Source organism: Diadema setosum, chromosome 10 (assembly GCF_964275005.1).
Source record: "Diadema setosum chromosome 10, eeDiaSeto1, whole genome shotgun sequence".
Taxonomy (NCBI): domain Eukaryota; kingdom Metazoa; phylum Echinodermata; class Echinoidea; order Diadematoida; family Diadematidae; genus Diadema; species Diadema setosum.
The window spans coordinates 17,632,616-17,658,056 of record NC_092694.1 but is presented as its reverse complement, the minus strand read 5'-3'; the positions used below and the strand labels follow the sequence as shown (position 1 = coordinate 17,658,056).

The window sequence follows — 25,441 nt, the reverse complement described above, 5'->3', positions numbered from 1 at the left end:
TTTAAATTTCGAAATGAATAACAGTAACATTTAGCTGCGTTTGATGGTAAAGTTAATGTTTGATATTTGCTTTAACGTTCGGAAATGAATAACAATAGTATTCAACTCCGTCCGATGATAAAATGAATGTCTTATGTTTGCTTTTATGTTCGAAAGTAAATAGCAATAACATTCAGGTCCGGAAGATGCTAAAATAAATGTTGAATGTTTGCTTTGGCGTTCGGAAATGAATAACTATGGTATTCAACTCAGTACGATGATGAAATAATTGCCGAAAGTTCGCTTTTACGTTCGAAAGTAAATAGCATGCAACATTCGACTCCTGAAGATGCCAAAATAAATGTCAGATGATTCATTACACTTTCGGAAGTGGACAGCAGTAACATTCGGCTCCTTACGATCATAAAATAAATGTCGGGTGTTTGCTTTTGAATTTGGAGATCGAATAACGGTAATATTCTGCTCCGTACGATGCTAAAATAAGTAACAGATTGTTTCTTTTACATTTGGAAATGATTAACGGTATCAATCGGCTCATTTAGATGATGAAATAAAAAGCGGATGTTTGCTTTCACGTTCGGAAATGAATAAGGATGATATTCAGCTCCGTAAGATCCTAGAATGAATGTCGGTTGCTTGTTTTTACATTTGAAAATGATTAACGGCAACATTCGGCTCCGGAAGGTGTTAAAATACTTGTAAATGGTGGATGATTGCTTTTACAATCAGAAATAAATAACGGTAACTTTCGGACCGAACGTAGGACCGATTTAGTTTTGCTTGTTTTTTTGTTTTTTTTTTTTGTTTTTTGTTCGGGCCACGAAAAAATAAAAATCAATCATTTTGGGGCCACCAAAATAAAAGTTAGTGTGGAGCCCTGGCCTGCATCAATGTGGATAAAGTGTCTTGCTGAAGGGCAAATATCGGGCACACCGCTCCAGCTCTCGGCTCCAGAGTAGACAACATACATGTACATTATACATATGTACGTGTGGTGTAACTTTAAGTCGATTTTTTTTCGACTTACGTACAAGTCGAAACTCGCCTAAGTCGATGTGTTCTGCTCAGTCCCGAGAAGATCGACTTATGCGAGTTTAACTGTAGGCATCTCATTTGAGTAATTATGTGGGGTATACAGTGCCGTATCTGGTGGGTAATAGGTAGCCAGTGGCGTATCTAGGGGGGGGGGGGGGGGGGGGGGGGCAAGGGGGGCACGTGCCCCGGGCGGCGCACTCCTTGGGGGCGCAAAAAAACGGGGAAAAAACGAAGAAGAAAAAAAAAAAACGAAGAAGAAGAAAAAAAAAAAGAAGAAGGAAAAAAAAAAAGAAGAAGAAGAAGAAGAAGAAGAAAAAAAAAAAAAAAACTCGCCCGGAACGGGGGAGGGAGAATGGTAGGGGGGGGGGGGGGGACAGGGGCAGAAAACCAAATCAAACAAGATAAAAACAAAACATGATGATGACGCGGACAAAATGACAATGTTTATTGTGTTCACACAAAAATTCCATGTTCTGTAAGCTGAAATACAAAAATTTTCGGCTCGCTCGCTGCGCTCGCTCGCCAAAATTTATATAAAAAAGAAGGTAAGATCAAAACGTGATGATGACAAAATGACAATGTCTATTGTGTTCACACATGTTATCTTATATTTAGAAGGCAAAATGTTAAACGGAGCAGCGGCTGCAATTTCTTTCGTTCTGAAGCGATCGCCAATTGGATCAAAAGTAGGCGCCAACGGTTTCGAACATGGGGGGGGGGGGGGGTTCGCAAAAAAACCCGAATCAAACAAGATAATAACAAAACGTAATGATGACGCGGAAATATAAAAATTTCGGCTCACTCGCTCATACTAATTTAGAGTATTTTTTCAAGTCCTCAGTTTGTTGGTATAAATCGTTATCTATAAGGCCGTCACTATATCTTGATTAGAATTGTAAGATTTAATAAGCAAAATGACAAGAGTTTCATGATTTGTAAGCTGAAATACAAAAATTTTCGGCTCGCTCGCTGCGCTCGCTCGCCCAAATTTGTATAAAAAAAGAGAAGAAGATAAGAACAAAACGTGACGATGACGAGGACAAAATGATAATGTCTATTGTGTTCACTCATATCATTTTATATTTAGCAGGAAAAAAACGTAATGATGACGCAGAAATATACATATTTCGGCTCACTCGCTCGTACTAATTTAGAATATTTTTTCAAGTCCTCAGTTTGTTGGTATAAATCGTTATCTATAAGGTCGTCACTATAATTGTGAGATTTAATAAGCAAAAAATGACAAGAATTCCATGTTTTGTAAGCTGAAATACAAAAATTTTCGGCTCGCTCGCTGCGCTCGCTCGCCAAAATTCATATAAAAAAGATAAGAACAATACGTGATGATGACGAGGACATATACAAATTTCAGCTCACTCGCGCGCACTACTTTAGAGTATTTTTTAAAGTTTTCAGTTTTTTGGTATAAATCGTTATCTATAAGGCCGTCACTATATCTTGATTAGAATTGTCAGATTTGGTAAGCAAAAATGACAAGAATTCCATGTTTTGTAAGCTGAAATACAAAAATTTTCAGCTCGCTCGCTCAGGCGCTCGCTCGCCAAAATCTATCAAAATTCATTACATTTAAATCACCCTCAAAAGATCCCTTTAAGTGCTTGAAAAAGCATCATGTGGACTTTGTTTAAAGTCCCTACCGGGATGGGGTTGGGGTTGAACACTTTTTCAGAAATTAGGGGCGCAATTTTCGTGCTTGCCCCGGGCGCCGTTTTCCCTAGATACGCCACTGAAGGTAGCTTATATTTAGTGACAAATATACTGATAATCGTGACACACCGGACAAAAGTGTAATTTTTTCCTCAGACATTAAAGATCAAAATTAGGGGGTGCTCCAAGAAATCTGCTAGCAGAAATAACGAGAAAATACCCTTAATTTGTACATAACAATGATGTCTGAATTCATAGACTATGCAAGAGTGCATTCGCCTGATTTCTGTACAACACAATGCATCCTATGGTAGCAGGTGATATGAAATATTCTTTGTTGCAGACATGATGGGGGTTTGTTGGAAGTTCCAATATTCTTACGCATCTTTTTTTTTTTTTTTTTTTTTTTTTTTTTTTTTTACTGGTATCTACCTCCTGTAGAGAAATGGCAAAGCTTGACGCGTGACTCTGGCTCAGAAAAATGTTGGGCAATGACTAAACCAGGTGTCGGACGTGTACGTCACAGCTCATATTTTTTCTATATACCAATACCACTCGTCTATCAGCAGGAGAGCTGCATGTTGCACTGAAAACGTTATGTTTTGAGTATTGCCCCCACATATTTCCAAACAAATTTAACCCGTTTCCTCCAAGATTGTGTGAATCCCACAGGTTTGACATGTTTAACGCAGGGACCACCCGGTTCACGTAAGCAAATTTTATAGTCCACACTTCTGCTCTCTATGTGTTTCTTATTTCTTATGGAGGTTATTCAAAGGTTTAAAAGGGGTATACGTTTATTGTTTTCACAGTTGACGTGAAATTTAGACATTTTGAATATTTTCAAAAATATATTTATATTTGTAATTTCACTCATAAAGACTCCCAGTGGTTTTGGGTCTGATCGTTATATATATATATATATATATATATATATATATATATATATATATACATATATGTGTGTGTGTGTGTGTGTGTGTTCGTCCCTCGTTCTCGAGGATGACCAATGACATCAATTGGCTCGATGGGTTCGGAGGTGGCTGATGAGGCCAATCTGGGCAAGAAAGCCTCTCCCACAGGTAGGGCAGAAGTGGGTAGGGGCTATACTGCTGGGGTTGGCTGCTCTTGCTATATATATATATATGTATATAGACATGTAATTTAAAAGTAAAAGCACTGTTTGGTTGGTTCACATTATCCAAAGGGAGTGGGATGTAGTTGGCTGGTGAACAAAGTCTATGGAGAAGTTTACAAAGGCGATAGAAATAAAACAAAATTGGCATTGTAGAGCGGAATCTTAATCACAATAATTGATTATAATATGATAAAATTCCCGACCCCAAAGGCGGTTGATTCAAATATTTATGATGCTTTATGTCAAAATACATTCCACCCAAAATACATGTGATTGATAGGAGGAAAAAGTATAGTACATTAAAAACAATATAGTTCAACTAACCCCATTAGTCCAGCAGCATAATGAAATGATTATTAAGTCTTATCGCCTTGTCAATTGAAGATAATGTTACATAATGACAATTATTAAAGTCAGCTAGATCTATATCAAGAAGCCAAAAAGAAGGGGTGGGGAGAGAAGATTGAAGTAAGTTACCAGTATCTGTAGTTCTGATTATCATTATATTCATTCTAATTTCCTTAATTCCCGTTATAGGTCACCATGGATTGGAGCATTTGTGTAATCTGCTAGGAACAAACACACACACACAAAAAAGGTCCTGTTTACCTTTGGGAGCTCACAGTGATTTGAAAAAAATTCAAAATATCACATTTCATGCATACGTGTAGGTCTGTTGTATTACAAAACGTCCTACCATAATTATACAAGTTTTGCAATAAAGCCAAAAATATTTGTATATTTTTCTCATTAAACCATAACTATAACAGCTTGGTCTGGAAACATTTTTTATTATGAATATTGTTCACATTTTGTGTTATTAACAATACTTAACATTGATTATCACAGATTCAAATTTTTACAGTGGTTGTTTCTATCCCTATTAAACTCACATTCTGGAACGATTTCAAAGCACTGCTGCTGGGTTTTTGTTTCTTCTGCAAATGGTGGACTATGCCTTTAATTGTCCACAAAAAGGAGGACTCAATGCATAAAAGGTGTATGCGTTATTTTTGGAAAATAATATATTGAGGAGTTCTGGAAAATAGAATTGATGTAGATTTTGGACCTGAAGAAGCATCAGTTGAAGCATTTGCGAGAAACAATGCCTTGTGGCATCGTTCTTGACATCAAAAAAATTAATATTGACAAACTCAAATGAAAATTGGAGGGGGAAAGAAAAGATGAAGAAGAAGGAAATGTACATAATGACATGAGAAGGTCAAAGCGCCAGAAGTCAGGATTTGAACAAAGGAGTATGAGCCTCTTCTGTGAACAAACAGGCAATAAAAAATTGCATAGTTTTCAAACATTCGAAGCTGATCGGTCTCTCAAGAAAATGGCAAGAGATATGCAAGATGAACTCATGCGCAAAATAACAGGAAGTGAATTCATTGCTCTAGACATCATGCTAGAGCAAAGTATCACATTGCCCATAATGATGAAAACACAATATTAAACTACAGCTGGAGCCAATTGTTTTTTATTAATTTTCTATATATAAAATTCACCAGATGGTATAAGCTATGAAGTGTATTTGACATGATTATTGTACAAGTTTGAAATTATTGTAGTTCTGTTCTAGATCTTGTCAAAGAAAATACAAATCAAAGCAAATGATGACATGAAATATCATTTTTTTTTTATAGCAAGCAAAGCATTAGTATACAACCAGGAACTTTTTTTTTTTCTTGACAAGATTATGTAGCCTAAGTCGCACAGTACATGTAATAGTGAATTTAATGAAACGCCAGAACTGACTCAAAGGGAATAAAACAGAAAATATATATATATATTTTTTAGACATTTATTGTCTACAAAAAATCCATACATCATAATTTATGTGACCGTGCATCACACAACGAACAAAAAGTCGCACCTCTTGATTTTACGTGAGGACTCAAAAAACGTGAAATCGGTCAACCGAGTCAATTGTGAGTTTTTCATATTTTCTGATAGAGCTATCCTTATTCAAATTCATGATTTTCTTCCGTCGAGATGTTTTCATTGCAACTGATTGACAAATTGCCCTGCATCGACGTAAATAAGCACTGAATTGATCAGTGTTTTAGTAGTAGCCATGATAAAAAATCATGGGCGTACATACTCGGGCAGGATTCGAACCTACGACCTCCTGATCACCGGACAGGCGTCATCTCCACTAGACCACCGAGCTTTCGCCCGAAAGCAAGTGTTGGTTCTAATCCTTATAGCATGCAGCGGGTACTGCTTTGTTATTCAAATTCATGATTTTCTTCCGTCGAGATGTTTTCATTGCAACTGATTGACAAATTGCCCTGCATCGACGTAAATAAGCACTGAATTGATCAGTGTTTTAGTAGTAGCCATGATAAAAAATCATGGGCGTACATACTCGGGCAGGATTCGAACCTACGACCTCCTGATCACCGGACAGGCGTCATCTCCACTAGACCACCGAGCTTTCGCCCGAAAGCAAGTGTTGGTTCTAATCCTTATAGCATGCAGCGGGTACTGCTTTGTTATTCAAATTCATGATTTTCTTCCGTCGAGATGTTTTCATTGCAACTGATTGACAAATTGCCCTGCATCGACAGCATGCTATAAGGATTAGAACCAACACTTGCTTTCGGGCGAAAGCTCGGTGGTCTAGTGGAGATGACGCCTGTCCGGTGATCAGGAGGTCGTAGGTTCGAATCCTGCCCGAGTATGTACGCCCATGATTTTTTATCATGGCTACTACTAAAACACTGATCAATTCAGTGCTTATTTACGTCGATGCAGGGCAATTTGTCAATCAGTTGCAAAGAGCTATCCTTCTTCTACATTATGCTTATGTTTGGGATCATAACATAAATGGGAAAGTGTGTTTTCAGCAGTTTTTCTACAACCTTTTCTTTGGGGGGGGGGGGGGGAGGGAGTAGAGTGATCAGGTATGTCTTAGGGGCACCTTCTAATTTCTTGAAATCCTCTGCACACTTTTCACTATAATAATGATAAATAGAATGAGTAGAATTATGCTACTGCTTTGAAACTAGGCATTAATCATGGACAGAATGTGTTAATAAAACACGGTCAATTTCAGCTTAATCTGATAATTCTTTCATTGTTGCTGCTCCGGTGGTTTAAAAGATTAAACGCTTGAATAGACCCTGTAATTTCTCAGTTCATACTTTTCCAGAGTGTGTGCTTCTTTCCAGTTTATTTAGATAGGTTGTTGGAGTCCATTTGAATTGAGTTATACATCATTTCAAAGCTTAGAATCTGCTCTTTCAGAATCTGTCCTTAACTGAAAATCCATGTCTGGTGACTTTTTGTTGATCAATCATTACAAACCCCGATGGAAATCTCTTCAAATTCATGGAAATTCTAAGGTCTCCTTTGAATGTAAAAAAAATCTAAATATGTAGTTGCCATGGCGACATGCCACTTAACATTAATCAAAAGTATTTCAAACCTCTATACATCCCGTCGATCAGTTGTACCTATTCAAATGGAATCTCTTCCAAACTGGAAGATAGCTTCCTGTATAACTAACTTCAATTAAAAACCTTAGTTTTGGGTTGCTATGGCAACTTTCAAATCAATGATTATATTCGAACCCTGCTTTATACTCTTTGTACCTTCTTTATAACTTTCCTATCAAATTTTGTGAAAACTGGATCTTCCTTCCTGGAGAAATAGGCAAAAAACATGAATTTTAGAAAAAGTTCATTGACCTTTAACCTTTGGTAAATTTACTCCAAATTAAAGTAAAATATTTTACTTATTCTCAATACTCTTCCGGCCAAGTTTTATCCAGATCGGATATTCCTGACTCGAGAAACAGCCAAAAAACCCATTTCACAAACAAACTAGGTCATTGACCTTTGACCTCTGACCTCCTTCCCAGCATAATTTTTCTTTTCTTTTTTTTTTTTTTGAGCACCCTATTTTTTGAAAAGGCATATCATGAAGTAGCTTCGGTGAAAAAAAAAAAATCATGCTTTTGTCCATCGTGTCACGATAATTTCACTAAGCTACCCCACTATAACCCACAGAACTAGTATTTAGTTCTGTGCTCTAACCCGTACCATTAAGATTAGTATGACGTGGGGCACAAACGGGGAGACCCCAGACGAATGCGAAGGGCTCACAAGAGAAATAGGCCACGCCCAGCTAGAGCCAGCCAGGGGCCCGGACTAGTCCCCGAATCGATCAAACCCCTTCGTTGTCATCTTCGTCGTCGTCGTTGTAAGTTGTTATTGCAGCTGCCGTTTTTGACTTAGGCCCTATATATCAACCCATCACCCCCCCCCTAAAAAAAGGGGGGTAGTAATATTTCCAACAACTCTTTATTCAGAAATTAATTTTGATTCCATACAGATAAATCATCTTGTTTTACACGTCTTTAAATAATTCATAGTGGTTCTACATTATATAGGCCTATGTAGGGGCCTACATTATGATTGATGGTCCCCTGCACAATCGTCAGTTGGACTCAGCTAAAATGATCTCTGGTGAAACTAGAAAATTGCAATCAAAATCTTTCATTAAGCCTATTAAGCTTTTTGGCTGTTTTATCAATTGCAAATCCCTCAATTTTGCAAGTTACCATCTACTTTATTACAAGAAAGATGCAATCAAATCAAGTGATTTAACAATAATGTAAGTTTTGCAATTGATTGCAGGCATAGTTGCAACGAAAACTTACAAAATGATTGCAATAGATTGCATTAAGTTGCAATAAAGCTATCAATCAAAAGATTTCTTATAAAAAAGGGTAAAATGTATAGATATTTGCAATCGATTGCAACTCGACTACTACTATCTAACAACGCCTCCACAAAAATGTTATTTAGGTTGATTGATAAAGTAAGTTTTTTTCTTGTTTTTCTTTTCTTCTAAGCACACGAGTATGTTTGTTCCATATAATTACACATACACACAGACAAAGACAGACACACACACTTTCATTATTAACAAGGCTGCACACATTCTTTCACATCAAAAGATTTCAGAAAAGATTCAGGCAAAAACAATCAGAAACAAAAAAACCACAAAACAAAACAAAACAAAAAAATAAAAACAACATATACATGCTAAATGCGTCCCAAGCATACATTACAGTTTTGCATACATATGATCACACATACACAATTTCATTCATTCATGCATACAAACATATACATATACAATGTGCATGAACATAAACAAACACAAACATACATACAGCCACGTACCATCCCCCTGCACACAAACAGTTTTGTACCAACCTCTGTGAATACACAACAACCAACACAATGTTAAATTTGTAACCAATAATAATGTCATTCTTCCTTTTTAGGTAACACTAAGAATGAAATATTTCTAGAGTATATAAAACATTTTCGTTAGTTCATTTCAATTGTAGAAGTTTGTTGAAAAATTTCGATAATTTGAATATGTATTTAAGCAGTATTGATCATAATTTCAAGGTAATAGGACTTACTGAAACTTGGTTAAATGAATCTTCTTCAGTTGAAGTTTATAATTTAGATGAATATAATTCATTTTGTAGTAATAGAATGAACAAACGAGGTGGTGGAACAGGTGTATATATTCATAATTCTTTACATGCATTAATATTTTATAAGACAAGAGTTGACAGTTATATCAGTCGTTTGAAAGTATTTTTGTTGAGTTAGTAAATAACAGTGCCAAATGTAACCCCCCCCCCCCCAAAAAAAAAAAAAAAAAAAAAAACCACACACACACACAAAAAAACCAACCAATTGTTGGTGTGGTATATCGTCCCCCGAATTGTAATATTGATTTTTTTTTTTAATGAATTTGCACATTTGTTACATAAGGTAAATCCACGTGTATGTAATTGTTTCATAATGGGTGATTTGAATTTAGATTTAGTGAAAGTAGGTTTGAATTCCAAAATTGATTTATTTATGGATACTTTGTATGGATTTTATTTGGAGCCTTTAACAGTCCCACTCGGATAACAGCAACCTCTGCCACTTTGTTGGATAATATATTTACAAAAATGTTAATATTTGTACTCATTCAGGAATTTTGATTAGTGATGTACTGTAAAACGAGAAATGTTCGCGTGCATTTTAATTTCGCGAATTTCGCAAGCGCCAAGATTCGCGAAATTAACATGCACGCGAAATTTCTTATCTACATTATATGCATTGAACGCAAGAGGCAATTCGCGAAAATTTCTTGCCGCGAAAAAGGCCGTCGGCTCCAATTCGCGAAAATTTCGAGCCGCGAATATTTCATGTTTTACAGTAAGTGATCACCTGCTAATTTTTTGTATGTCCTCATCCATTGCCCATTGTAGAAACAAATCATTTCCCATTTATGTAAATCGTAAGAATTATGATTCGGTCAAATATGATTTTTTTTTTAACACATTGAAAAATTTTGAATGGGCAAACTACATTGGTGAAGGAAGTGTTGATTTTAAGTATAATAGTTCTTTTGCAAGTATTTAAAGATATTTATGATGAATGTTTTCCTTATGAATCATATAATTTTAAGAAGAAGAATAAGAATCCATGGTTAACTAAGGATTTGATTAAGCTTTGTCTTAACAAACAAATCATGTATTAAAAAAAAAAATACGTTAAGAAACCAACCCCTTATAGAAAAAAGGTGTATGATAAATTTCGGAATTATGTTACACTTCGATTAAGGCAAGCAAAAAAGAAATATTTTAAAGAAAATTTTCAAGTGAAAAATGATATTAAATCAACATGGAAAATTATCAATAATCTTTTTAAGGGTACAAGAAATACCAAAAGCAGTTTAAAGGGAACGTAAACCCAAAGAGCAATAAGGATTTAGTGAAAGCAGCAACATTAGTCGAACACATCAGTGAAAGTTTGAGGAAAATCGGACAATCGATGCAAAAGTTATGAATTTTTAGAATGTTGGTGTTGGAACCGCTGGATGAGGAGACTACTAGAGGTTATGATGTATGAGTGGACAACAATACAAAGAAAATATAAAGAAAATTCAACAAAAATACACTTTTATAGCATTATGAAAGAGCACTTGACTAACCGCTTTCAGAAAGCAGGGGGAATAATTGCTACCCTTAACATATGTCAGTATCAAGTTGATGGAATTCGTAATTTTCATGAAAAATGAATTTTTGTAAAATTTTCTTTATATTTTCTTTATATTATTGTCCACTCATACGTCATAACCTCTAGTAGTCTCCTCATCCAGCAGTTCCAATACCAAAATTTTTAAAAATTCATAACATTTGCATCGATTGTCCGATTTTCCTCAAACTTTCATCGATATGTTCTGCTAATGTTGCTGCTTTCACTCAATCCACATTGTTCTTTGGGTTTGCGTTCCCTTTAATAGAAAGTGTCGAGATTGGGAATGAAAAAATAACAAATAATAAAGACATAGCTGAGTTTATTAATGATTTTTTTTTTGTTAGTATTGGTAAGAAATTGCAGATCTGTAATGATAAGAGAAATGAGAATTCATATGATAAATATTTGAAATTTCCTAATAAAAATAGTATATTTTTAAAGCCAATATCTAAAAAAGAAATAATAACGATTGTAGAGGAAATGAAAAGTAATGTAAGTTCAGGTGTAGATGGTATAGACATAAAAGTAATAAAGTTTGTAATTTCTGTTATATGTGAACCATCAAGTTTTCTTTTCAATGACTGTATGTCTGTTGGATTTTTTCCATCAAAAATGAAAATCGCACGTGCAACACCTATTCATAAAAAGGGTAACCGTAATGATATTAATAATTACAGACCAATATCGGTTTTAACAATATTTTCAAAGATGTTAGAGAAATGTATATTTAATAGATTAATTGAGTTTATAGATAAACAAAGTATTTTGATAAAAAGTCAGTTTGGATTTAGAAGGGGTCATACAACAGCCACAGCAATATCAGATCTTGTGAAAAAAAAATAAATGATGCTATAGATAATAAAGAATATGCTTATTAACAATATTTATTGACCTTACTAAGGCTTTTGATGTTATAGATCACTTTATTTTATTACAAAAATTATATTATTATGGTATACGTGGCCCCCCACTCAAACTTTAAGTAGTTAACTTAAAGATTGTTAACTGTAGTTAATGGAATTGAATCTGATTAATTGTGGTGTGCCACAAGGATCGATTTCAGGCCCTCTTCTTTTTCTAATATATATAAATGATTTACCTTTATCAACTCAACATTTAAGTTATGTTTTATTTACTGATGATACCAGTGTATTTTGTAAAGGCTCAGATCCAAGTAAACTGTTTGACATTGTTAACAGACAATTGCATAATATTAGTGATTGGATGGAAGCCAATAAGTTGATTTTGAATATAGCCAAAACTCGTTACATTTCATTTGGTATGCGAATTATAACAGACCACAATTTGCAATTGTATTTCAAGAATATGAAAATAGATAAGAGTTGTACGCACAAAATTCCTAGGAGTAATTATGGATGAAAGATTATCTTGGAATTATCATATTGATCATATAGCCAGTATTATATCAAGAAATATAGGAGTTTTGTATAAATTACAGTATCTTCCTAGAAATGTCCTTAAAATATTATACCATGCTTTGATTTCACCACATATTAATTACTGCAATATTGTATGGGGTTTCACTTTTAATAAGAATATTGATCGAAATTATAAATTACAAAAAAAAAATGGGGAATACGTTTAATAACCAATTCAACTTATGCTTTTCCCAGTTTACCTGTTTTTAGAAACACAGATATTACCTATTCAAGATTTAATTTCATTAGAGTCTGCAATATTCATGTATAAACTTAATAATAGTCTTCTTCCTGATGTATTCTCTGATTATTTTACCCTGAATAGTTCAATTCATGATTATAATACAATGTACCAGAAATGCTCAAAATCGCACATCTTGTACGCAGTCATCAATATTTTGTAAAGGTACTATTTTATGGAATAATTTGAATCTAGTTTTCAGGATCAGTAAGAGCATAAGACAATTTAAAAGATTATATAAACAACATCTTTTTGATGCAATTAAGTTACAAGTTGATGAATAGTTAAATATGGAGTTTTCTTTTCTTCTTTTCTTTCATATCTACACGTATCCGTTTTTTTTTTCTAATTGATTTCAAGTTGTGAATCTTATCGCATTTTGTATTTATGTTTGTTTCAATTCAATTACAAATGATTATATAGGATTACACATATTTACATCACGATATTTCTTAAGGGATCATTTTCAATAAGCCTAATTTGTGCTTCTCGTGATTCCGCCACTATCATATTCGACACCATGTATTTTTGTTTGTTTGTTTGTCTGTCTGTTTGTTTGTTTTAATGCAAAGTTTGTAAACCAATTATGAAAGTGGAAATACATGAAATGAAATGAAATAATTTATTCTATAAAGGTGATCTGATGATTTTAAAACGGCATGTTCATTTGAAAATATTCTGTAACATGCAAGATATAGACTTTATCATAACCTTTTCTACTCTTAATCAAAATAATGATCCAAATGACATAAAAATATTTCATTCTAGAAACATGCACAACTGAAAGACTAAAAAGAAGGTAGTGTAAACTTTGTGTATCATACACACCATATTATGCAGTACACTCTGAGATAGCACACACGTACATTCACTACTTTTTACACCCTGATAAATGTACTGTCAGTGTAAACTTTGTAAGATATGAAGAGCACATTACTTTGTATAACATTGAATATACAACACTTGCTACAAAATATTTTAGTAAACTCTGTACAGCTGTACAAAATGAAAGCACTTTGATATTACACACATTACATTATACATTTTGACCAACAAACTGTTAAACCAGAAACATTTGCAGCATGAAACTTTTTTTGTGTGTGTTTTTTGCGAGTTGGAGCCGACAACCTTTTTGCGGCATGAAACTTTCGCGGGAACCATTGCTGCGGGAAATAATTTTCCTGGTATCACATCGCAATTTGCTATGCATTTTTACACCACTGCTACACAAGCTCACTTAATTGTGTATCAGTTTTCTTCCACAGAAGTGCACAGGATACCATTTGAAATATTGTTCTTAAGCTGAAATTGCTCATCAAATTTGAGTCAGAAAATTACTCCCTGTACTGGCATTCAATGCATTGTGTAGACAAATACATTTACACGCATTTTAATTTCACAACTCTTGGCTCCCAGCAAAACTCGCAGAAGTTTCATGCACGCAAACATTTCTGGTTTTACAGTTGTGTAAACTTTGCAAGTTACTCAGAGCACACAATGACATCATGCTAATTACAGTACACTCCCATTACAGTGTAAAACTAACATGATAATAATGAAATTATCATTACAACTAAGTAAAAATTTAGGTCCTAGAAATTACCATCCATTTATCTTTATATACTTTACGGTACGGCTATAACAAAATTACAATATAATGAAAGAAAAGTGCGGGTTCTGTAGACTTTTTCTAACAGAATTCCCATGTAGTGTTAGTTCTTAATGATCACCAAATTGTCAGTGTTCATTCTGTACAGATTTACACCATAGAGATACACTCTCCCACTTCCCTGGTATCCACAATGCACACAAATATTGACTGCCTGCCAAACGTAAGTGTTTAGATATCAAAATGTAACCCATAAAACTGCATATCATCCTGGGGTTACAATTACTCATTATCTCATAATTATGAACTTTTAGGAGCACCTATTTTTTTTTTTTTTTCATTTGAACATACAATGTATTTTTTTTTTTCTTTTTGCAAAAGAGTAATTGCTGACAATGAGTAAATGCAAGCTACATGTGACAGGATTGGAATCGCGAGAAACGCTCTCAATGTACTTTGGCAGTTGGCATTTTATTGATCAATTTTGGCGGGTTTGTGCATTTGAGCAGAATATGCAAACTTGGCATGCCATCAAGTGAGTTGGGCGTGCAAACATGGCACATAAAGAGTTAATCTGTTCACATCATTTGCAAATGATAAGGAGGGTACAGTACAAAACATACAGACTGATACCAATCAAGTCAATACCCACTTGCCAAAGGCTAATAAAATACATTGTTGGAAAAGTAAAATGAATAGGCACCTGACTGCCAAAGTTCTATGCTGGCAAGGATAAATATTGTTACTTTGTAATGCCCCGGTATACACTTTTACATGAATATACTGAAAACTGAAAACTACTTGAAAACTACAAACATCTTGAACAACAGTAGTACTATTGTCAGTGAAGTAATGCCTACAAGGCGCAGGAGAGGGTAATGTGATCATGAGCACAATATCAGTGGTCATCACATGTTGAACTAAACTTCAGCCTGAGGGTCTTATGTTTCTATTATACCAGAGTTAAATGGCATAGGGGCTGTCTGGGTAGAATTATGACAGCAGTGCCCAAGTCATATCTGGCCACATCAAAATTCACACAGAAAGTGAATGTAACTCATTTTGGTGATAGCTTGAGTTTTACTTCATTTCAGTGAGATTTCCTTCTTACTTTATATTGTAATTGATTGCCCCAAACATTATGGCAAAAAATCATTTGATGGGCATAACAATGAATTCCATCAGTTCATTTTAAAAACAGTTCTAATCATCATCTCAACTAATGGTAGTTTTACATATTTCTTAAAGAAAACAAACAAGAGTCAATATATTAAACTCAATAACACAATTCATCCCATTTGTTTGTGCCTTTGATAATAATGACATACTGCAGTTTCACATTTCCCCCAAAACCGTTTTATCCATCTGCCTCTCTTTATCGATCATTCTATTTTTCTCTCTGTCTCTCTCCCTCTCTCCATAACATTATTATTATATATTTACATGCATCTATACTGAGTTTATAGTCATATACGCATTTAATTTCAGCAACGTTATAATATAGATTGTCGAAGCATTTCAGCCTACATACATATATCATTGCAATTTATATTCAAAGAAAGAAAATATTTGCATATATTACATGTTTGAAAAAAAATCCACATGGCAAGAACTCTAGATCTACATTGTACATGCACTCTGACATTGCAAGACATAGGCAGGAAAGTCTATGTAAGTTTTCTTAACCCTCATATGAAAAGGTGCAGAGTTGTAGCTTGCCATTTCTTTTCCCAAAGCAGAGTTCTTCGATTGATCTTCTAAGCTTGACCTTTATGAAAGGTCAGACAGCCTGCTCAGCACAGCGATGTGTCAGCCCAACAGAAATATCATGGTGACACAAGAGGGGTAAGGGGGTTTGGAAGTCTCTATTCACTGACAAAATACAGTTTGCATTGACATCTGTGTTACTTTGTGAAGAAAACACTAGTGTGGATGTGCCAATCAGCAAATGAAGCATGGTAAGGTATAAAAAATACAGCTTATCTGCTGATCCTTTTTATACGTGGTATTATTACCTCTTCCCAGAAGGTAAAGTTTTTTGCTGGCATTGGTTTGTTTGTCTGTCTGTCTGCTGGTTTGCAAATACTGTAACTCAAAAAAGTTGTCAACAAAGTTGGTTGAAACTTACAGGAAATGCTGATAATCACACAAGAAACTGATTATTAAAAGTTTGATTGGCACAGCAGCAGGAAGCTGAGGTAGGCCCTGAGACTTTAGAAAGGCTTCTTTGTCACTGGGAAATATGCAGGGCAATTTTCAGCATGTGCGTATGGGTAAAACTGAGTTGCTTGGCAGAGATCTGTGCTCTCTGAGTGTTTCGTAGTTATTTCGGAGGCATAATAATTTTCTTTTTTTTTTAATGAAGAAGTTACGGAGTGGTTGAGTCATTTTTAGGATGAGCCTGTCTCTTCATACTTCTGCCTGGATATGCTCATACCTAGGAAGGCATCGTTGCAGGCGAAGATCGATCCCCCAATCCAGGCCGAAGTGGCCCTGTGCTCAGGGGCTCTCATCTTAAACGTCGCCGAAGTTATCTGCTTGATCTCCTTCTCCAGTCTCTCTTTGATCCCCGGGAACAGGGTGGATCCCCCCGCAAGCACAACGCTAGAGAAGACGGCACTCCGGATGCTCTCATCACACCTCAGAACGGTGTCCCAGATTGTCTGGTGGAGTCCCGGATGCTCCGTCTCAAGCAGGGATGGCTGGAAGAGAGGCTCGGCAACGCGGAATCGTTCCTTGCCAACAGTGACTGTTTCCTCATTGAGTAGCTCGTAGATCTTCTCAATCTCAGCCTCATCAGACTGCAGTTCTCTGTCATAGTCCAAAGCAACATAGCCTAGCTGCTCCTTGATTGCACGAGCAGTTCTCCAGTCACCTATGAAGTTAGGAAAGAAGGTGTTCCTTACAGTCGTTATAAATCATTTACCAACTGTCTCATCAGCTGGTGCATTTCATCGGTATTACAAAGTGTATTTTATGACAATGCATCACAAATCACAAATATCTGCAAAGATTTCCAAGATTAAGATCTAGTTATCCTGGAAATTTTGGGTGAACAAGGTTGCTTGTGGTTTTGTTATGATCTGCAAGAGGCAATTATCTAAGAACTGGAAATCAAGAAACCAAAAGCTAAGCAGAGAAAGTGTTTCAGCATTTTGGCTGTGAAGTTGTGTTGTTATTTGTTGTTATTTATTTTTTTTGATATTCAAAGTTGGTTTCTCTATTTTCCCTTAACCCTAACGAGGGGGGGGCCTCCGAGGCCCCCCCCCCTCGACGTTTCGCGCGATGTATCGCTATCGCGAGAAGCTATCGCCGCGACGTTTCATGACTTTTTTCTTTCGAGTCTCCCGAATCTTTTGACACCAAATTTGCGATGCCCGGGTGTGTGGTTCCGAAGTTGCGCATAAATACGCACGTGCATGTCAGACCAAAAATTGCTCAAAAACGTGAATTTGTGTACAATTTCAATGCAAACTGTGTTTATAGGCAAATTTCATAAAAGCATGATTATTTTGGGGTTTTATGGATTAAAATCAATTGATAATGCATTTTCTTGTTCGGAACAATGTCACAGACAAATTTCATCGAAAAAACAATGAAAAACATAAAGTCGAAAAAACAAAGAAATACATAAGAAATTCAAAAAACAATAAAATACTTAGGAAATTTTTTCTGATTGCGCAGTTTTTTTCTCTTACATTTGCTAAGGACACTAAAAAGAATATTTACACAAAAAATGTGCCTGTTTTGAGCTTTATTTAGTGATTTATACCAAATTGTCTGATTTCATGCTTCATTATGCATAAATTAGCATAATTTAGTGTAAATGATAATTTTTGAAAAAATTAACTTCATGGCACTTTAGATTACCCCATAGGCAATGCGTGTGCCAATTTTCGTTGCGATCGCGCGGTCGACGGCCGAGATCCGGAGGGGGGGCCTGGGAGGCCCCCCCCCCCCCCCCCCCCCCCCCCCCCCCGGCTCTATCATCTACCTGAATAGCCCCGCCTAGTTAGGGTTAATGAGGCAGGTAAGCGTGTGAGGGAAAAACCTACAACATTGTACATAAACAGAGAAGGAAAAATACAGAAACACAAACACAAAACATTATCATTAATTCCTTCAAATGATCACAATTAGAATGTGCACACAGAGCATGTCAAGTTTCTGGCTAAACCTTACAATACTTTCAAGGCATTAACTAAGGCTTTTAAATTCCCATGTATTTCACACAGGGACACAGAATACATAGGGAGTACATGTAAGTCAGGATGCTTTTAGAGACGGTCAACATATACATTTTTTACTCTCTCCAAGATAATGTTCCTCTATCCTGAATTATCCATCTCATTTTTGTTGTTGTTGCTGTTGGGTAGATACACCCACTCTTGACAAATTTCAGACTGTGAAACTGCCCTTTCTAAATCTCAACTGAATTCAAAACCTGATCTGGTGACTATCATGGGTTCTGTGATGATGTGAATGATTGAGAGAGGGCCAGACAGTAAGAGGGCCACAAAATCGCCAATTTTCATATCTATGATATTCTTTGAGCCAATATGTACATTTATATGAGAATTTCTCAACATAAATAGCTCTAGATATAGTAGGAAAACTTCAGTCAAACAATACAACACATGTAAGTGGGCAAAACATATATTTGTTTGTACATTAAGAACTGAAGCACACCTGCATTGCAAAATTCAATGTCCCTCTCTATAAGTATTTTCATCATGTAGTCTGTGAGCTCCCTGCCACACACATCAAAGCGCTGAGTAGCGTCTGAGACTGCGTATCCTTCATGGATGGGTACGATGTGAGCTGCACCGGCGCCGATATCAACAACGAGACCATTGGTTTGGCCGGAGGCATACAGGGACATGACAGCAGGATTTGCCATGAAGACTGATGGTATGTTAAACTTTTCAAACATGATCTGGATAAAGAGAGAATAACAAATATCATGTATCAAGGTAAGTAAAATATCCCCGTTTCAAATTATATGAGGCTATCTGTCATGCACACATGACTTCCATTATAGAGAAGTCTTTGGGACTAGCAATTTTCTCTGTACATGTATACTGAAATTTTGTTTTAAGTGAAGGAAATTTTGTATCACAAACTGTAATGACAATAAATTTGGGACCGGAATCTTTACTTTGTTGTGTCAGATTTTTGCTATGATCCTGTTTGTTACAAAAGTGTGTAACATGAAAGCCCTGCAAGAAGATTAACTATAGACCCCTAATCATTAATTTTGCTGTTATTCATGCATTTGTTGCGGGATGTTAAAAAATCCAAGCTGCTTAGAGTTCACAAACATTACTACTGATTCTCAATTAAAAACCTTACATTCCGACTTCTTAAAAAAAAGGCAGAAACTACATACCAGTGTCTCAATAGTCCAAATAAAATCAAGAAAGACATTTACATTGTTGAAAGGGTACCTCACATCTAACTTCATCCATTGGAAGACCAGCTAGTGCAGCTGAGTATGGACTATCAAGCCATCTTCTTGGATGGAAATGAAACAAAATGATGATAACCACCTCGACCAGGCATAAAATTCATGACAATCAAACATAATTAAGTAAATGCTAGAAATGATGGAAGGGTTATTACACCTCTAAGATCTTGGTCCTATTTTCCTTGGTGTTCGTTGGAGACTCCGTGAGCAGAATGGGGTGTTCCTCAGGCTTGACTTGCAGCTCATTGTCAAAGGCATGCTGCCACAGCGCCTCCATATCTTCCCACTTATTGATAACACCGCCCTCTATGGGGTACCTCAGGCAGAGGATTCCCCTCTTCAGCACTGCTTCATGGCCAACATAGTTCTTCTTCATTTTGGCAAGCGCCTCCTGAAAGGCCATACATAACACACGCTGGGTAAAGTGAATTCTGAATAAACCATTGTGGATGATAACTAGCAGCCATTTTACTTTATGTACTTGCCAGATTAGCCATCAATCAATTCATACAATTCTTATCACCATACCTGACCTTATAAATGCAGGGGAAATTCACAAAATAATTTATGATGGGTATGTGTGGAAAACAAGATATCAAGAGATCCTGATGGAAGAAACCTTGTCTTCAGGCACATGACACAGATGTCTTTGTAACTTATCTTTCTGTGTTTAATACATGTACTAATGTTCCAAACCAACTAAAAATGAATGAAAATTCATTGGTCTCATTGATTGATTTAAAGTGAGTTACCACATCAATCAATTTTCTAGAATTGACGAGATTTGTAGAATATAATACATTTCTGCACTTTTTTTTTTCTCAACTCAGGCCTTTGTTCGTTTGTTTGATTTTCCTTTTTTTTTTAAACCAAAAATCAATCACAACCAAGCAGTAAAGCTCTGTCCAAAGTAGCTTGAATGCATATAAATTTTACAATTACAGCTCAATGGAGAATCCAGCAATTTCATTGGTCAAAGTGACTACAAATACTATGGTGAAATTGGTGTTGGTCAATTTCGCATGAAAATCATATAATCGGCCAAGTCCTTGAAAATAAAAAGTCCCAATTTTACATTCATAGACTCGTGAGAGTTATTCTTCTGCACATTGTACACGCACAAGTCGAATTAAATCCCAAAAGTCAATGCGTTTTCCTCATTCTGATCAAGATCTACTAAAACAGAGCTGACTGTATTCTCTGCCGACTATTCTTCAGGAGTGGTGTGCAGGCTAGGCTTTCTATCAGTACATGGATCCTAGCAACATTTGCAGATTTCACAATGCCCTGTACTGCTGTGCTCAGCTTTTGATCTCTTTGCTCAGGACTGTCAGTACAATACTAAATGAGTGAAGGCCTTTGACAGAGGCTAACAAGGTAGAAATTTGGTTGAAGCAATTATTATCATTCTTGTTTTTTTTTTCACCTCAAATGCATGGCGGAGTTTCCCCACGATGGATGGAAAGATGACCTTTGGCTCCTCCTCACCAGCGAAGCCTGCCTTGAAGAGTGCACTGCCATTGTCAAACACTAGAGGAAGTCTCTGGTTCTGGGCAGCCATTGTCGTCCCTTGTAGATTACTGCAATTGATACGTTTGCACTTAAAACAAAACAGAAGGAAAATTGAGGTTGCTCCAGCTAAAAGACAATGTAATGGTATACAATGTATAACCCTTTTATAGTTCAACATTCACATTCTCACTTGCATGGGATTGTCAAATTCATGGTTCCTACCAAAGAGTAAAGTGCAGAAGACAAACTATCTTTTAAGCTGGAATACACCCTTTGTTTAGTTAGATGCTAGATCTGATTGATCATGGCAGTTACCACTATGCACTGAAAAAGTGGAAATTTTTCGCACATTTCACGCAACCAGATGCTAGCACGAAAATAAAAGCACACAAATATTTTTGCATGCCATATAGACCCCTATGTTCCAGTTACATAGTTGATGTCCTGACTCCGTGGAATTAAAAACACACGAAATAACCCATCTCACCGAGTGCGAAAAATTTCACTTTTTATTAATAGTACACTACAGTGATTTAATCATGAATCATTTCGTTGTTCGCTTGTTTGTCTTATTTTGCCTTACCAAGTCTTGTTACTAAGCTTTTGCTGGAGTAAATATTCTGGACAATAAGATCAGTAACGTTAGACAGTTTCGTAATAAATTTGGTACCAGTACTATGCCATGGAACATGGGCAAACAGGACATGGGCACAGGCTGAAAAGTGTCGTAAGAATTAATCTTAATTAGTTAATTTACCTACAATTCCATCATCAACTACGACAAAAATTGGTAGTAGACTACACAGTACACTACAGAGTACAGTCTACTCATTACGTAGCCCGACCAGACGCTGTTACGCTATACCATGTACAGCGACTGGGCTGTGTATAGTTACTCATTACGTAACTATACACAGCCCAGTCGCTGTACATGGTACGTCGCGCATAGCGTAACAGCGTCTGGTCGGGCTACTCATTACGTAAATTAGTATAGTGGATTTGCAAACCAGTATTCTGTAATTTCCATAACATTAATTAAATTTTCAAAACATTTTTTGTGCGGCTCCACAACTAAAAATGCAAAAAATACCCTCAGCATTTTACGGTTTAAACTCACATTAGTCTCGGGCCCTTAGTGTTCTCCTAATAATTTATTGCACCAGCGGGCTCAACACGTACGTGTCTCTGGTTACAGACCACAGAACTCTTAAGAGTTCTGTGTTACAGACGCGCCCCGGCGTTACCTATACTAGACCCTACGGGAATATGCGCGCGCTGCTCGAAACAAAACACTTCAGTTCTATCGAGGCGTACCACACTGGAAATTTAATATATGGGACTGTATAATAATTTCTTCCTGTCACTTAGTGTCGGTCATCAATCACAGACAGCTATTTATAATTATATCTTTGTGAGTGACGTCTGTTAAATCATGCAGCTAAACGGTATACGCTGTACATTTCACCTGCTTGTGAGAAAAATCAGATGAGTTACATGTAATTTAAAGGCGACTTCCTTGCTTGAGGAACTTCCCGAGCGTGTCTCGCGTCTCAGCTCAGTCGACCAGTAGCAGACCAGCAGCCGACCAGCGCAGGATATTACAAAGCGCATGCAGCTAGCTAGCGCATAGCAGACCAGCAAGTTTATGGTAGCACCATTACGTCATCGGTCTATTTACAGATACTACTCGTTAGTCTACGATTGCCGTGCCTCGATTATCTCGTCGACTGTCGACTTTTCCTATCACATCCGGGTGTCATCACCTAACAAGAAGAAGAAGGGGAAAAAAAAAGTCTTTAGCGCGCAACTTTCTTATTCCACTTCCGGGTTACTTCAGCTGACAAGCAAAAAACAAGCGAGAAAAAACAAATGCCTTACTCGCGCTCGTACAACTTGCAACCGCTTCCGGGGTAAAAAAAACACAAACAAACAAACAAACAAAAACAAACACAAAAAAAGTGGGCGGAGGGGCCAAAGTGGTTACACTCTATTATGTATTCCTATGTTTTGTGCAACAGAAAAGTGCGGGGCGGGGGAGACCCCCCCCCCCCCCCCACCCTCCGGTTCTGCCGGCCCTGACGTGTACGGAACTCTAAGTTCCGTACACGGAAAGGAAACTTGTCTGTTCCGTCCCTGCTTTCGTTCCTGTCTTTATCATAGTGGCCTTTCTTTCTAAGCTGTTTGTTTCGCCTGACGTCATGACATCAAAATTTTCATACATGGAGTCCTTGACGGATCTTGAGATACCCTCATCTCCTAGAGTAATTCACAAAATTTACAAGCTATGCTTCTCTTGTGAATTCCTCTTTTTCCAAAAGATTGTATTGCTTACTATAATTTATTGTCTTGTTTAATAAAAAAAGTTGATATTATTATAATTGTATCCATGTTTTGTTTAAACTTATGTGATTCAAAGTTCCTTAAAATATTATCTACTCATGTTAGAGTTACGTACACTCAGCCAAAAAAGAAAGTAAACACTTTTTCGAGTTCAAAATTTTCATAGAAGATAATACATCGATAAAAATCAATGTAGGAGAGTAGATCGTATCACCGGACGCCTTTTTTTCGTGGCTTTGAATTCAGAGGATGAAATTTCGGCTAAAAATAACACCACTTATTCACAGACTCTTGGAAATTACGAATTAAGCCAACTTACTTTGTTCTCTCCAGTTTTTAGAAAATATGCTTCAAACATACCCCTCTAAATTATATATTCCATTGCAATTTTGTGTATGCACGTGTCGCACTCTCTTCCCCACCGGTTGTTCCATATAAGGAGATATCAACAGATACACAGTCTCGTTCAAGTTGGACTTCATGGGTGTATGCAAGGGGGGGTCGGGAGGGTCGTACGACCCCCCCCCCCCAAATTTTCAAAAGGTCCACTTTTTGTAAAAGACAGTTTTGTTTTTTGAGGGCTTTTTACTCTATATAGACCTACAACAGGGAAAAAAGTGACCGGTGTTCCAGCAAATTGTCAAAAACCTTGTAAATTTCGTAACTTAGTTTTAATATGCCATAATTTACCTTATTTCTAAGCCGCACTGCCATGCCGAAAAAGTCACTTTTGTATGCACCAAATGGCCCCATTTTAAGATACAAAATTCAAAAACTCCCTACCGTGGGAGACACCCCCCTCCCACACCCTCCCCCCCCCCCCCCCCCCGCTCGGTCGCTCCGCTCCCTCGCAAAGGCAAAAATTTTGGTCCAAAAGGTCCAAAAATTTTGATTACGACCCCCCAGAAAAAATCCTGGATACACCCCTGGACTTCAATGATCAACAGAAATTCATCACTTTGCATTTTAGCCTGAAAAGGAAGCAAAAACTATGGATATCATGGTAGTTAAAGGTATGACAGATACTTCAGTAGTATATGCCACTCCCTTTGTAAGCCCCATCTTGTGTCACTTCTTTTTGCTATACACTATTTGGATCTTTTTTTTTTTTGCAAGTACTCTCACACTGTTATTTCATATCTACGAGAGATTTTCTTTGAAAGTGGCAAAAACAAATTCATATACATTATGATAGGTATTTTCTATGATATTCTCATAAATCTTCATTCCTCGGTCTTCAAAGCCCATAAAACATGAATAAGAACACAGTGCATAGGTAATGTGGTCATTGTCTCTCCTAATATGTTTAGCGTAAAAAAAGAGATGTGAATGAGTGAAATTCATTGTTTTTCATGTCATTGTTTTTGTTATTTCTCATAGAAGAGATGTTAGTTAACTTTTATTTTTTTTTTTTGCAGTATTCTGCACTGGATTTTCCCCCAAAAAGTACTGCAGGAAAGGTTAAGACCCTCCCCCCCCCCCCCCCGAAAAAAATTCGCGTTTTCAGACCAAAAAATACTGCGATGCTGTTTACAAGGGTACCATCCCTGTCATATATTGTTATCAGCAAATAAATAAACTAAGGTGGTTTTTTTTTTTTGGGGGGGGGGCAGGGGAAGGGGTGGGGGACTTTAAATAATGATAATGTGTGCATTCCTTTACTTTGTGTTTTCTCACGACGCTGGACTAATTTCTTCCCCTTCTCTCTCTCTCTCTCTCTCTCTTTCTCTCTCTCAGTGCCCTTACCTGTTAGCTTTTCATTCCAACCCTTTCATTTCTTCTGTTTGGTTGTTTGTTTGTTTTTATTGTTTGGTGGGGTATTACTGTGTACCACCCTCATTGTGTTCTCATGTTGTTGATAATGTACATTATGAAATGTACGTTTATTTCATGTTTTGCATATTCTGTTATTGTAATCAGAC

At 36.5% G+C, this 25,441-nt stretch overlaps 1 protein-coding gene across 1 annotated transcript; it reads right to left on the bottom strand.

Moving 5' to 3' along the window:
- Nucleotides 1-16,590: 16,590 nt before the first annotated feature.
- LOC140233821 (uncharacterized) lies at nt 16,591-21,228 on the bottom strand. The gene is made up of 4 exons (XM_072313914.1): nt 21,094-21,228; nt 19,825-20,058; nt 18,890-19,136; nt 16,591-17,075 (listed from the first exon to the last, which is right to left on the bottom strand). Exons 1-4 carry the CDS (start codon nt 21,226-21,228, stop codon nt 16,591-16,593), a joined length of 1,101 nt encoding a protein of 366 aa, XP_072170015.1.
- Nucleotides 21,229-25,441: the final 4,213 nt, after the last annotated feature.